The following is a 15,980-nucleotide window of genomic DNA, read 5'->3' as shown; positions in this document are numbered from 1 at the left end:
CTAACTGCATATTACTGATTCGCCGACACAAACCTAAAGCTTCTATGGTCCTGAGACAAAGATTGTTGAACACAAGGATACGTCTCAGTTCCGCTGCTCAAACAGGCTAGGTCTCACAGTCGTACAACAGAACAGCCCGTATTGTGGCCCGATACACACGTCCCATGAGCTTCAGAGATATACTGCGTTGACGCCATAGGTGTCTCAAATTAGCAAACGCGACCCAAGCCTTGCTGATACCTGCATTGACCTCATCTGTCACAATACAACCAGAACTAATACAACTTTCAAGATACGTAAAACGCTCCACAACTTCCAGTGCCTCTTCGTGGATTGTAAGTGGCGTGTTCAGTGACTGCATGTCCACGAGCATGACCTTACACTTTGTGGGTACAAAGTGCTTACCAAAGGACGGGATGACGTTGGTCAGGCTTTTTGAACATGGGAGTTGCGTAGGCCTTCCATCGTTAAACATCGATCAGGAAGTTAGATAGTAATGGTGGAAAATTGGGCATCCCTGACAGACACCAGTTTGTGTACGGAAGCTTTCGGAGAGCTCGCCTTATACTCTCACACGTCCGCAAGTCTGACATTCGCCGTTGCCGGTAATCCTAGGTTGTCAACTTTCTCATTCTGGGAACGGGGTCGTACCAGCAATTTGTAGTGTAATGATTACACTTACTGAGATCGATATAGTGATTTCCTTGGAATTCCAGTCATCACTTAAGTTAATGTAAACTAAGAAGTCCATTTTTCTCAACTTTGCTTCAGGTACAATGGTTGCTTGACAACTACGAGTCTGCAGACGGAGTCAGCCTTTCTCGAAGTGCATTGTACTCACACTACCTAAGCCATTGTCTGGAAAACTGGCTGGAGCCGATGAACCCCGCCTCGTTTGGTAAACTTATTCGATCGATTTTCGTCGGGTTACGGACAAGGAGGCTTGGAACCAGGTAGTCACTGTTACGTTTGTAAACCTCCGCAATCGTTTGTTAACCACACATCATTTGCAATGGCTCTAAGTGAACTCAACAAACAAGGTTTGCCTAACGAAGAAGGCGGCAACATTACGGCAGATGTACGATTTGGGTTTAAACTGGCCACTTGATTGCCACCAAATTGAAACAAAGCCAAATTTATAGTTCAAAGAATAACATTCAAGGGACTAGGTCAGTTTAGTCTCGCTTGAAAAGAGGAGGTTGCCGTGTAGTAAGGTAACGTATATGAAGTACACCATTAGTGTCTAGATAAAGGAAGCATTGCTTAATTGAACTTCCACTGACATTATGGGACCCCCCTTGGGTTGTTCGATTTGCATGGGAGATACACACCCTCCTCAGCAAACACCTCGCACGATCCCTACTGGAGATTCGTCGAATGCGTACTGCTGACGATTCCCTAGAAGGATGAAACAGCGACACACTGATTCTTGACTATCCAACTACGTTGGATTTACATAAAGGAAACTACCCACAAGGTTGCTGAAAACTCTTCGACAGCCCATAATATTCGGGGACTATTTATCCAGATCGAACTTGGGTGAATAATCTGGCCTTTAGCTGTTACCTAGACAGATACACACATACAGTCGTCTCTGAGATAATTCAACCACTAGAGCAGTGAACATTGTCTTTTCGAGAAATACACTCGTTTGCAAATCACTTTGATTTTCACGAGAGACTCAACTGAAACTCTCGTCCATATTATTCTACAACTGAATGTGCTGCACACACGCCGTCTCATTATACAGTTGGCACGATAATCGAGATATTGCAGTATATTTTCATGAAGGAAACTACTCACACGGTTGCTGAAAGGTGTTCTACAGCCCATGACCGGTTTCGCCCTTCTTGGGGCGTAAAAACCAAACTGATTTGCAAATGAGTGTATTTCTCGAATACATTGGATTTACTTTCAAGAGGAAAGCTCCGTTAAACTAAAAAAATCCCCACACACGATCAACATTCTATGGTTCTTGTTTTTAAATAAGTGCTGTTTGTATGGACGTATTATACTATTCACAATATCTTTAATATCGTACCAATCAAAACACGGTGCAGCACATTCAGTTGTTCGGGGACCTCATAAACGAGAGAATCAATAGGAACTCATTTGAGCCTCTCGCGGAAACCTAATTAGTGTGAGAATACCATGTGCAACTAACGTCCAAACATGGTTTAAGTAGAATATAAATCTGACGGAACTGCGGGAACTGCGTGAACCTGCTGAGCCTCAAGCAGAGCGAAGCCGATTACGGGGTGTCAGCGAGTTTTCAGCAACCTTATGAGTAGTGTATTACGTCTATACAATGTATCGCGACATCTCGAATATCGTACCAACTGAACTGAAAGGCGGACTGATGCAGCACATTCGATTGATTAAGAACATTATCAGTTGGATATTCAGCTGGATCCCAGGCGAGTCTTATTTGAAAACCAAATTCATATGTAAATTAGTGTATTATTCGAAATAAACGCCCCTTGTTTTCGAACATGCTGAGCTTCAGCTGTCTCCAAGCTGTTGACTACGGAGAGGTTTGCCTGTCCACCATCTTTCATGGTTGTAGACAGGCTTTCAGGGTTTGAAAACAGACTTCGAACATCCAGAAGTTGAAGCTCAGTGCGATGCAGGGCGAACAAAACTGTCAGTCCAAGAGCTGGGACCTGCGTAGAATGTATTCAAATTTGGGCGGAAGAGGGTGGAAGACGGAAAATGTGAAGGTGTTAGAAGGGAGGCGTCAGCAGTTTTCGCCTACCAACCCTGCTGTATGCAGTAATTAGGGCGACCCGGCTGATGGCTTCACGCGACGGCCGTTGTGGCATGAGAGTACTATTATCTGTCATCTTTTTTGCGATCAAACTTACGTTTCCCACCATGGGAAGAAAATTTCGTTCGTTGGAGCCGCAGAAATCTTCGATCTGGCAATATGTACTAGGCCATGTTGAATGAGATCACGAGGGTTACCGAAGGAACTGACAGACGGGTCCAACGTGTTCCTATGTACGTGGAAGTACATCTCAAAAATGCCATGTTATATCAGGAATATGTGATCTGCCAGTGATCCATATATAAACTTTCTACATAACTTTTCCGTGTGTGCATCTGCCGATCACTAACTTGTTCAGTGAATGGTTACAATACGTAGAACAGTAAGCTATCCCCTGATTGTACAAGCGAAATTCACGTGGAATGACTGAAAGATACCAACACACTGGCGATCTATATTGAGGTTTAGTTACTCTGTATGTGGATTTAGAGACTGCTTAGAGGTTGAGACACCCTCATCCAGTGACTGAAAGTTCCGTGGTTCGAACCCGAACTCTCGACTTCTTCCGTGTTGGCTTAGGCATCGTGCAATTGTCTCTGATATGTTATTGACGGGGACTCAGCTGAATCACTTATTTATAATGGTCAGCTTCAAATGAACGGGTGGCGTTTCCAACACCGTACCAACGGGAGCATGGAACGTTCTGATGCAGCACGTTCCGTCCAACTGGACCATCATAAACGATAGAGTGAGATAAATTCCTTTGATTATCTTATCAAAATCAAATTCGTGTGAAAATGAGAGTAGCTGTCGAGCAAATGAATGCTCATTTCATACCAAAGACGTGTCGGTCAATGGAGGCATGGATCCAAGCGCACTGTGGTTGGTCAGGCGACCATGAGGATACAAACATCAGAATTCTTTTGATACTAGGACGGGACAGCACACTTGCTTTCCGGCGAATCTGTAACACACCTGGCCTTTATTCTTGCATTTTTAAGGGGAAATTCCAAGTACCACTATTACGGGATTCGAATGAAAAGTAACTCCTCCTTGAATCAGGTCACCGGTGAAACAAGAAGCCAGTTGGGGTAAGTAAGCTTCAGTTTCGCTATTTTCCATACTTACATACTTTCAAGGGGCTTTTCCGGAACTGAACGGTGATTGAATTTGTTTGTCATACGTATGGGTTGATTATTCCGGAGATTTCTGTGGTTTTTCTGAAGTAATATGGATGCCTGTCTCATTCAGAATGCCTCGTTGCTATTTGTGGCTGATTCACGGCACGTGATTAGCATCCAAAGACGCGTGCAATTTCACGTCTGTTGGTCCTCTCCTACAGCCACTGTCATACCCAGTTGCCGCTCTGTGTGGTATTGCTTGAAAAACTACTTCATACCACCTGCAGCGACCGAATTTTCGCACATTTTTCAATCCCTTTTTCGTCCATAAAGACCAAAAATATTGCGTAATATGATGGGTTCATCGGCTTTTCCTATGTCAATGTCAATGTTCCCATCCGTGGCGGTTTTGTGGACCTGATAACGTGTCGTAACGTGAAGGCCATCACTTATGGCATCTCAGAAGCTTTTCTGAGTTGCCACCGCGATCAGGTAGCAAATCGTTACCCTGATTGATGATATGTTCGCTGATCGATGACCACGTGACTTTTGAGATAGGAGGCTATCTCTAAAAGTCGCCGACCAATCAGGACGCAGGATAGCAGGCCAACCAATAGAAATGCCCACCTAGACAGCCAAGGCTGATCGAAGCTCAACCTAAGCTTGCAGCACCAACATTGACACACGCACTACTACTCAGCGCACAACTACTGACTCATCGCTTCGCTCTACCCCGTCTTCTAACAATGCACTGGCGATATCATCTCATTTGGTGGTTAAATGTTTGCGATCAAGATACTCAACTTAGCGAACAAACCAACACAACGTTCTCCTCGATAGCTAATTTTATCCTCTTATAAAGACCCATATGAACGTTCGCATGATTCTCCTACTGCTTAGTTTAGTTAATTTTAGTGTGGGTGCAATTTAACGCAACAAAACTCGTGTTCACGTTGTCACAGATTACTCGCATGCACCCACCCAGACCAAACACACTGGTCCTAATTTCGTGTAACAGGTTTCGTTCGAATTCCTTCCAAATGGATTCGTTGAACAGACGAATAAAACCGCCAGTAAACCAAGCATCACTGTGACCTTAGTGTTCGATTATCTCCTCGTTGTTACTTGTTCATCAGTATCCTCTAGAACTTCATGGTAGATTTCTAATTCTATCTTCAACATTCTCATTCCATCTTCACTAACATTCCTTCAGCCAAAAGAAAGAAGGTCCTTATTCTGGTGGCCGCGCCTGTCCATCTATTGGCACATCATCCGCCAAGTCTGAAGAATACAAGTCTGGAACGAATTCACTCGGAATTCCTAACGGAGTTTCACGACAAACGTTTGGAGAACGACAAAGTTTGTCCCTTGGAATGAACTATGGTTCACGTTCTCTAGGCTCAGCAGGAACCTGCATTCATCGATCAAACTCGGAACAGCGACTGAGTGATTTGACAAATGCTGGCAGTATAAACCATAATGTCAACCAACCCTGGCGTGGATGGGATAGCAATTCACGTTCGATGCAACCTCGGAATAGCATGAGAGCGAACAGCCAGAGTAGTTTAACCGGTCCCATGTGTGTTGGTCCATCCGTACACCGTAGTACAAGCTGCCGTGGCACACGTCCTCTCGACGTCCGCGGTACAAACGCATCCAGGAACACCACAAGTTTAGAATCAGAAACTTTACCAATGAATATCCCATCGGGTTCTGGACCGTTTGTATCCAACTGGTAGGTTTTGTGAATACCAAAGTAATGCTGAGAGTGCATTAGCTTTTTACGAGAAAGAAAACAGCGACAGGTATGCTTTCCATCCAGAGATGTTCTGGATTCCAGACATTTTGATTATCCTGAATTCTTCAACAGAGATTTCGTCCTGCAAGTGAAGCCGCATTGTACAGCCATCTCATTCGTATTTGGAATTGTCAGCAATGCGCATCTCACAAATATCCAAGTCTCCCAACACTATCAGCAGTCTATAAGTAGCTTAGAGTAATAATACAATTCACCCGATGAGTGAAACTTTCGTCTGAGTGATCTTCAGTCATGCAGCCAGCCAGTCAGCACGTGACCACTTTAAGTGGAACAATGAACGTTGCTATATCCTGCCCAAGTGTGAGCCAATCGTACTGCTGATCAGCTGCTCGCGGCCAGATGGGTGTGTTCAAACCACTATCCCCGGTTCGAAGTTCCGTACTGCAGTTCCGTAAAGTACAAACTGTTGACGATTCTCAATAAGGATGAGTCATAACTATAGTGCTTCCCGATCTTCCGGTATGGATTGGTCCCACTTAAAGTACAAAATCTCGATTGCAAATGATCAAATCTCTCTACACTATCATCAATTTATCTTTATGAGAGTCTGAAACAAAGAATTTTGAGGTTTGGCATCTAAGTGAGCGGTTTTGGCTTAAAAAACAAACAATCCTGATCGACTTCGGAAGAGTAGAACTTTCGCTTAGTTTAATGGAGGCACTTGCCACGAAGTGGTCACAAAATTAATAATAAAAATCAGCGAAAACTTTGGAGGGGTTGTATGCGTTCGGATTACTACCAGGGCGGATACTACTGACAGGAGAAAACTTGACTAACACATCCAACCCGATTATTCGATCGTCGTTCAGGACCTCGGGGTAACCAAATTTTCGCCACTCCAGGCGTGACCGGAAGAGCCTAAAGCATCTACTGAGGCAGTTCCAGTAATACGCATGCCGCGTATGTTAAGTAAGCAGTCATGCATATCCACCATCGACGATCAAAGCTCAATCTGGCACATTGCGCACATTTGGTCCCGCCGCACATCAGGGGTGTACAGAGACGCGAGAAAGAAGCAAGAATAAAAGGATATGAAGAAAGCAAAGGGAACACAGTATTGATGGTAGCTAATGAGCGAATTCGGCTATATATCGTCAAAATATGCATATTTTCAGTCTTAATCTTATATCTTTATGATTTTGTTTCATGGACTAGCTGACCAGCAGATCTTGCTGTAATCTGTACGATGAAGCTAAACCTGGGTAAGTTCGAACCTTCAGATGCCAGAATTGGATTTTCTAGTTAGGTTTGATAGAACTTATGGCTTGGAATGTTGAAGAAAAACACTAGCATATGCATTAGTGTTGGTTGCATGTTAGAAAAGGTTTTTTAACCGCTTTCCTTCACTGACCACCGTCTATGTGCTTACCAAGTCAGTAACTTGTGAACCCCATTGCAATTCCGTTACACCTTCAACAGTACTGTTGGTTGTTATGTCCAGTCAAGTAAGATAGACAAATTCAGGATTGAAGAGATACAAACCTTATCTGGTATTTTGGAGTTGTGTACAATCAATCAATCAATCAATCAATCAATCAGTCAATCAATCAATCAATCAATCAATCAATCAGTCAATCAATCAATCAATCAATCAATCAATCAGTCAATCAATCAATCAATCAATCAATCAATCAGTCAGTCAGTCAGTCAGTCAGTCAATCAATCAATCAATCAATCAACCAATCAATCAATCAGTCAGTCAGTCAACCAATCAACCAATCAATCAATTTATCATAGGTACATTGGTTCCAGCTGCTATGGTTTCGGGACAGTGTGGAACATAGAGCCAAGACTTGGTTGGAGGCAGTGGTATTCTCAGTTAGCTCGGGAATCCGGCAGCTATGCATTGAAGGCGATAGCTTTGATACAAGAATGCCACTGACTGAGCGACTGAGTCATTTCTGCCAGTGTCTTTAACCATTGGTGAGATGAGTTCCGGGATCTCCATCCAGAGAGGTGGCAGTTACCGACCACATAAATAGGATTTATCTGACTAATGCTTTATCCATGCCAAACAAAAATATGCGGCTCAAATCCAGAGTGGATGAGATGTGCGCTTCTAGTGAGTAGTATGTCACACCCGGAGTTCTATGGGCTGACCCGCAGTTAAACTCACGCATGAGAATCGGCAGTTAAACATACTAGTGTAACGGTGATACTACTGATCGGGAGGCACGCGAGTAGTATGTGTTGTTCGTAGAATTTCACTTTGGGCCGATTGGAAAATGGAATTCTGTTCGGAATTCGTGGGACCACTGTGGAACATTTGCTTGGATTTGACCAACGAATGGGTGGAGGCATCGAATCTCTAGGAAGACTCGTTCGGGAGAAGATCTGTGTCCAGTTTTTGGAACTAAGATGCAGATTAGTGTTTTGCTTTCCTGTTCAATGGTCTGTAACCGGTCAGTTGACATTTCCGAATAGATAACCACGGCAAGGGCCCTCTTCCTTTCACTAGTAAAGCGGTTGCCGAGGCATACACGCCTTCGCCAAATCTACTCACCTGCAAATTAATTTGGCTTCATTAGGAGATATAATTGCATCACAGTGGCGTATTCAGTTGAGGAATATCACAAAAGAGAGATTCAGCTAGCTTTATGTTGAGAATCCCGTTAGAACCAAATCAAACATGAGTGTATATCGCCAAATCGTACAAATTGAACTCAAGTAGAACATGAGAGTGGCGGGAACCGGAAAACTTCACCTACCTCCCCAAGAAGGGCGAGACTGGTTGTGGACTGTCACAGAGTTGCCAACAACCTTATGAGTAGTGTGGTTGGTCCATATAAATACACCTTACTTTGCGAATTTACTAGCGAAAGTACTTCCTTCTCCGTTAACCGAGGTCAAAATGCCACAACGTACAAAATCACAAGTGGAATGGGTTATCGGCTTCGTATGAGGGTCAGTCTAACAAACCGTTCTGATCACTTTCCTGACGACTTATCTAACAATCTAACCATCTGTACATCCCGAACAGGTGAGGTTTTTTCAATCGTATCTTCGTAGGCAAAACTGATCCATGAGAGAGATGTTTTTAGATTGTTCTGAGAATGTTAAAGCTGAGACATCCCACTTCAGAGTGACTTGGGTAGAAGTTTCAACTGCTAACTATGCCGATGAGTCTCCCGTTCGCCCTCAAACCTATCAGACAGCGAAGAGCAACAGATAATCAATCCGACCAGTCAATCGAATCTATTAGTGGTATCGTCTTTTACTCGAAATAATATCAGAAGGTGAATAATACTAACAATAAACAGGTATGTATAGTGGCTACCAGAGACACTTTAGTACGATTGAATAATACACAAAAAGAAAAGAGACTTGTCGAGTTCTTCGTTTGGTAAGTTGTAGTAGATGCAACCGAGGTTTGTAGGACGCAGTAGAATTGAATGCGGGTCTTGACCGAGCGTGTTGAAATCTGGCCTGTTTCTTGTCGTTTAATCCAAAACGTTGTCGAGCCCAGACTATTCATGGAAAGTGAGTCGTGCGTGGGTTTGAATTGACTCTGATCAAAGCGCTGTGTGAAGTGATGAGCATCGGCCTTATATATATAAACTTAACGTAGTGAGTGAGGATGCACTTGCATTGTTTGTCTTAGGATAAGATTCCAATAATCTCGGTTAGTCGTCGGGCGAATGTTCATGACATAATCGAAACAGGATTGAAGCAGCGGGTGTGCATGCTTTAAACAGATTATATGATTGGTTAAAGGTAAACATTGATGAGGTAGTAACCGAACTGTGAAAGCGCTTGGAGATAAGGGTTAACGAGATGGCAAATAAACTCTGGTAAAGTGGTTGAAGCTAAACGTTGACGGGATGGTAATCAACAAATCAATCAACCAATTTGACGTCTGTATAATTCTTTGGAGGTGAATGGTACTCCATTTTTGTAGAACAGATAACTCAGCACACCTTAAATTTTACATTTTACAGTCTTGTTTTTTACTAGAGAGGGAGGAACTACCAACATTACTTTTTCGTCAGCACATGCTAATAAAACCTTGCTTTCGACGCAGGTTAAATGGTACACATTAACTGTCTGTGGTTGCCGGATTTTGTGGAATGCACACTCACCTGACTCTCATTCGGAAAATCGCCCTCCTGTCCAGACGGAATCTTCCTGATGAGTCCACACCAAATGCGTAGGTACTGGACTCGAGTTTCGCTCTTATTAGACCTCATCAGCAGTGCAAATCAAATCCAATAGCCGGGGTTTGAACTCCGACATGCGAGGCAAGCGTGTGACCACTACTCCACCAGCGCACACTGGGTTCATCGGAAATTTTATGTCCAAACATGTGGAACTGTTCGCGCTTGAGGGAGGTTTCCGTTTTCTAAAACCTTGAGAGTTAGAAACTTTATATTCTATCAATCCGGTTGGAAGTAATTCGGCCAGTTTGGGATAACAGCTTTGTTGTTATCCTTGTGGGGATTCAGGAGATGACTAGTGTGAAGTCATTGTGCATCAATTTGACACACGGATGACCTTTTGAGCTGAGTTTTTAATTCAAACTTTGAGGAACCCTACAACGGACACAGTAATTCATGTCGTGAAAGCTGAATGGTTTGGACACTCAACTGCGTTGATCAAAGAGAATGGCGAAGTCCTCAATCAGCGCTTGGCTGATCTGTTTGCCTGAGTTTTGAAAAAGGGACCTCTAGGAGACATTTGGAGGTAGTACCCATCTTGAAGAAGGTCCTCGTGGAGAGTGCGGTAACCATAGGAGAAGCATCCTGACTCCGGTGTCACTTCTCCATTGTCGTCTTATGAGAGCTCATTGAACACTGCTTCGAAAGCATCAGGCGGGATTTTGGCCTGGAGAGGGTTGCTTTGACTGATTGTTTACACTCCCTCAGGTGCTAGAACAACACCATTCGTGTGAATAACCTCCAAGGCGCATTTGACTCGGTTGATCGACAGCTTCTGATTGACACGCTTGCCCATCAATGAATACCTAAGAATCGTTCTGAAGAAAATAAGTTCTTTGCATCCTCACACGTCCGGACGTGTGAGAATATACGCAGAGCTCTCCAAAAGCTTCTGTACACAAAGTATTCTTCTCAACGAGTACCTACCCTCCTCATTCCTACTTTATTTGGTAACCGATAGATAATGGGACGTACGCTGGAAGGCCTTCAAAACATTGTTGTTCAAACAGTCTGTTGTCGATTTGTGATACGCAGACGACATCCTTCTCGTCTTCGAAGATGAGGAGGAGGCGCGAGTGTTTTTTGATGAACTGACCAATGTCATCTCGTCCTTTGGAACGCTTTTTTCATCCACAAAGTGTTAGGTCATGCTCCCAAACATGCAGTCACTGAACACGCCACTCCTAATCCATAGAGAGGCACCCGAATTTGTTGAGCGTTTTACATATCTTGGAAGTCGTAATAGGTCTGATTGTAGTGTGACAGATGAAGTCAATTCACGAATCTGCAAAGCCTGACTCGCGTAGGTTAATTTGGAAAACTTATGTCTTCAAAGCTGTACACCCCTTAATGTAAAGAGACATATGAACCAGGCTACTACAGTGTGGGTTTTTTGTCGCATGACTATGGGGCTTCGCCTATTCAAGCAGTGTAACTGAAACTTCTTGAGATCTTCAACAAGGGTACTTTCAGGAGCATAGCTCACTTAGGTTGGTTTAGGCCAACGCATTACTTGGGCGAATGTGTACATTATCGGAAACTGCTTTGGTTGGGCCACGGATTGCTCACGGTGAACCATCATTTTCTGAATTCGGAGCTGTTTTGGTTGCCCGATTCAAAGTGGCAGAAGTAGAGAGGTAGCCAAACTTTAACCTGGCAACGCTGTGTACAGGAGATGCTGCTGGAGTCGTTTGCTTCCCAGGAAGGACATCGTGTGAATCACACTAGTTGAGGGCGCTGAAGGATACGGCCGCCAATCGATATCAATAGAGTTCTTGTTGCTACTTCCCATCCAGATTATCCCAACAAGTGACTGGAGATGTGGGTATCTCGAAATGATTTTGGTAGGCTTGCCCCAGGTCACCTTCTCGTTCACTTTTATTCCTCTTTTCACAATAGCGCTTTCAAATAAATAATGGTTGTACGGCTCGGTGTTGAACATTGATGTTGTGCCGTCGATCTTGGTGATGACGATGATAAAATGCAGTTCAAACATGAGTTTAAAAATACCGACCATTCTAAGCTTTCAACAAAGTGTGAAAGCCATTACCAGCAAATTCAGCTCTGCTGGTTATTTCCGTCTTCTTGGATGGAGACCCAGAGAGGAGCCACACCAATGGTCATAGACACTGTCAGACATGGCCCAGTCGCGCACTCAATGGGGCTCATGAATCTAAGCTTTAATCTTGAATCCATAGCCCTCTTTTAAACCTCCACACTTAGAAGTCCACTAACAAAACTGCACTGATTTATCAGCTCCCGCATCCAATGTACAGCTACACACCCCACCATCCCAAACCACCGGTTGACAAAACTGTGGCAGCTACAACTACTGCACGAAAAGTACGCGGTTCTTATAGCTGATAATAATGATAATAATAATAATAATAATAATAATAATAATGATGATGATGATGATGATGATGATGATGATGATGTTGACCTCGGTTAGATTAGTCGACTTCATCAAAGTACCCTAATGTTGCTGCTCACGGATGTTGGGCAGAAGTCAGATCCGTACGAATTCAGGGCCCGTACCAATCCCAGCTACCTGGTTTTCATGTTTCTGCAGGTGGTTATGTACAACGTACGCAGCTCTGAGTGACCTCTGTTGGGAAATTGCTGCCAAGTTCGCCGGAGACTGCAGTGCATTCTCAATATACTGTTTATTTTTTCGACCACAGCCCACTGACAAAGACACCTCGTCCGTTAAACACAGGATCGGAAAGGACCTATTTCGGTTCATCTCCTCATGCGAAGTTCCGCATTCCGGACCTGATGGGACTATGTCAGATGGCCAAACTAACTATTACAGAAGCAGGTAAGTCATATAATGGTATTGTTAAAGGACCTAGGTTCATCTCCTCATGCGAAGTTCCGCATTCCGGACCTGATGGGACTATGTCAGATGGCCAAACTAACTATTACAGAAGCAAGCAAGTCATATAATGGTATTGTTAGAGCTTACAGTTATGTACCTCCCATCATATTTAGGTGTTATATATTACATACTATATGATACATGTACTTTGCTACATATGCTATATATGTTATTAATGTTATATATACTATATATACTATATATTATATACTATATATACTGTATACTATACTACATATACTACACTATATATACACTACATACTATATATGCTATATATACTGCCACTGTATGATGCTGGGCACCATACGTTTTCTGTTACAAAGCATATTTTAGCAATAAAATTAGCCGTATTCGTTTCAAGCCACTGATAGGGGACTTGATCCACTCGAACTAAGGGGATTCGGCTAGAAACTTCTGGCTGACCATTAGAATACTATTAGCTGACCAGAATTTTCTACTCAAGTAAACGTGATTGAAAAGGCATCTCACCAGTTGTGTCGATTGATCCAAAGGCTTTCCTTGAGGATTTACTGTCTGAAATGGCAGGATCAGCTGCTGATTACAACAAGTGAACCGAAAGTACTCATTAACTGTTTTTTCCACTGAAACAAAGGGCGTTTATTTGCCAATTAAAATCAGTGATGTGAGAGAGAGAGACTGCCTTTTACTGAAGCACCGCCACCAATTTGATGGTTGCATGAAAACCTTTCAAAGATTTAATCAATATTTCACCCTAACAGTGAAGCCAGTTCATGCAAAAATGCCTATAATCAGTGAACAGCCGTTCCATCTTCAGCAGTGCACAACTCATGAAACGCAGGGGATATTAAGATCCGTGGCATCCCATATAGTAAGATGATCAGTAATGAGAATAAGTCGCACTCAAACAGGATAGAGCAACAGCCATCCTGAAGTAAACGGAACCATTTCGAGAGATGAAGAAAGCCACATTCTGAGTAGTCGTCACTCGATAATCTAATCAATGCTTGACCACGTGACGTGCTTTCCGTGATTGAAAGATTTGTAGCGCTCTGGCCGTGGCCGAATAGTTAATTATTCAAACTACTATTCAGCAGTTCACAGTTCATAAACTCTCCATTACAGTCTCGTGAGATGCGCAATGCCGAGTATTTAAAGTTAAGACAAACTAGCTGTCCAGTGGCCCTCACTTACAGGGCGGAAACTCAATCAAAATTCCAAAAATATCCCCACATTACTATCAGTCTGACAGGATAATCAATATTAGCAAGACATTCCAACTTAAGTGGAGTCGAGAAAATGTCTGCATTGACTTTTACGTTGAGTTGCGGCTAGTTTCACCCGGAGAAACGAATATACTGCCCAAAACACTTCCAGAATTACTGCTGCATACGTTACACCATCGGCAAGAAGGTCGGAATACAAAGTTTACCGGCTTATTTTCCACTCTTTGACTCCCTAGACGGCCCGCAGACGAAGCAAATCAACGTTCACAAAAAGATTTTCATTTATCGTCGCACCATTCTGGGCATGGAAGCGTTGACAGCGGAACTTCAAGTACCTTAGAGTTTTGTTAACGGAAGACGCGTTTCGGTCACTTTAGTGTGCATTGCTGGGTCAAATCGGTCCGGGAAACCATTATGAAATTATTTTCTTTTCACAGTACTTTGAGTATTTACCGTTGTTGTGGACCACAGTCCCTTAACGCCTTCTTATTACCGTGAACCCCGGTCTGGATAGCCGCCTGATCGCCTAGTGCACTTGGCCAAACCAGAAAAAGTCAATGAACGTGCGAACCGGCTGATCTATTGATCACTGTCGCAAACAAGCGGGTCAGAAAAGTGATACAGCTCATCTGTCAAGGACGAGTGAAGAACACCAATGAAATCTGTCTCAACGAAAACGGCTATCCCATTGGCTGTTATGTAATCTCGTTACGTTCGGAACTGGTTCTCCTAATAACCTTAAAGACTATTGATCATGCTTTTTGCTTCCTCGAAAGACGGTAGATTCCAGTTCTCTTAGATTTATGTTAGTAGGGATCAACAGGCCACAGTGTACTCACTCAACTTCATTTCAAGAGTTATAACCGAGTTTTTCAACAGAAATGTATTAACGTTTCCTTTGTGTTGCTGATTCGTGCTCTACCGTTTCGAAACTGATGGAACCAAATTTTTTTAAGGGCTCAACCTATTTTTGGCTCTCTGTTAAAACCAACTGAGGAAGGCTGGACATCCTCCACTGTGATGATGAAAAATCCTCTTTTATTGGACTTACTTCCAGTCTAACCGGAAGTGCTTGATGATTGAAAAAAAATTAAAGTTGGAGACCGTTAACCAATATCGTTTGTGTAACCAAGAGTCCTAATGCAAACGGTAAGATCTACTGATACTCCAAGAGAGCCGCTGAGGACCAACAACATTATTCAGTCAAGTAAGACACTAGAAAGCATCGAGAATGAGAGTGGCTCTGAGGAAACATTTGAAGCAAACATCTTAGTTTCTTCCTTATAGATTCGAACTCAATCGTTTGTACCCAAGTTGGCTATGAGTTGGTAAAACAGCTCACCTGACACGCCTTTAGATTTCAAAATAGAACAAACGCAATCTCTGCTGACTAAGCCAATCAGACAAGCAGTGTTTGGTTGCAAGAACCCGTAATGTTAGTGCGAAACAAGCGTTGACACGGGATGAAAACATCTCCTTTTGCAAGGGAGCCTCCCAGATTGTCGCTCCTCTGAAACTGCGCAGTGGTAGCGCGAAAGTTTTAAGCGGGAATTTGTTGTGGTTTACAAATTCCTGGTGGATTAATCCATACACTCGCCCACGAAATCAATGGATAGATTTTCCAAGTTTGATTCTACCCACTTATTTCTGGTCTTAACTTAAACGATCATTAAAAATGCATTTTTGCCAACAATCCCCACAGATTTGTTCTCTTGCAACATCAAAACCGAACCTTACGAATACGAACCGGATCTGAGAAACACAACGCATCCAGTTGTAACGTCCAAAACTGTGGCACAATTTGTCAAACTGTATGAATCGCACTGTGAGAAAATGTACTCCTGCATATTGAATCTACGAATTGAAGGAATACGCACCTGCTGGCAGCAATTTTGGCGCTCAGCTGAAGGACAGGTATGGATTTACTGGCATCATACTGCTTTTTAACTAAATGTTACCTGAGCTGGGTTCACATGACAAAACCAGCTATACTCGGTCGTAGATATCATACTGCGAGCTCCATGTTCAGC

The 15,980-nt window shown here is 43.1% G+C and overlaps 1 protein-coding gene across 1 annotated transcript in view; it reads left to right on the top strand.

Moving 5' to 3' along the window:
- T265_03267 (hypothetical protein) overlaps window positions 1-15,980 on the top strand; it is a gene marked incomplete at both ends in the record, with an annotated part of 35,998 nt that overhangs the window by 12,432 nt on the left and 7,586 nt on the right. Inside the window, 5 exons of the mRNA XM_009167700.1 lie at window positions 772-953; window positions 3,769-3,858; window positions 5,102-5,623; window positions 12,546-12,682; window positions 15,653-15,775. Coding sequence (XP_009165964.1) covers window positions 772-953; window positions 3,769-3,858; window positions 5,102-5,623; window positions 12,546-12,682; window positions 15,653-15,775 — 1,054 coding nt within the window. The remainder of the gene's footprint in view (window positions 1-771; window positions 954-3,768; window positions 3,859-5,101; window positions 5,624-12,545; window positions 12,683-15,652; window positions 15,776-15,980) is intronic.

The sequence above is a fragment of the Opisthorchis viverrini genome (assembly GCF_000715545.1).
Source record: "Opisthorchis viverrini unplaced genomic scaffold opera_v5_45, whole genome shotgun sequence".
NCBI classification, from domain to species: domain Eukaryota; kingdom Metazoa; phylum Platyhelminthes; class Trematoda; order Opisthorchiida; family Opisthorchiidae; genus Opisthorchis; species Opisthorchis viverrini.
This window is presented reverse-complemented; position numbering and strand designations above follow the sequence as displayed.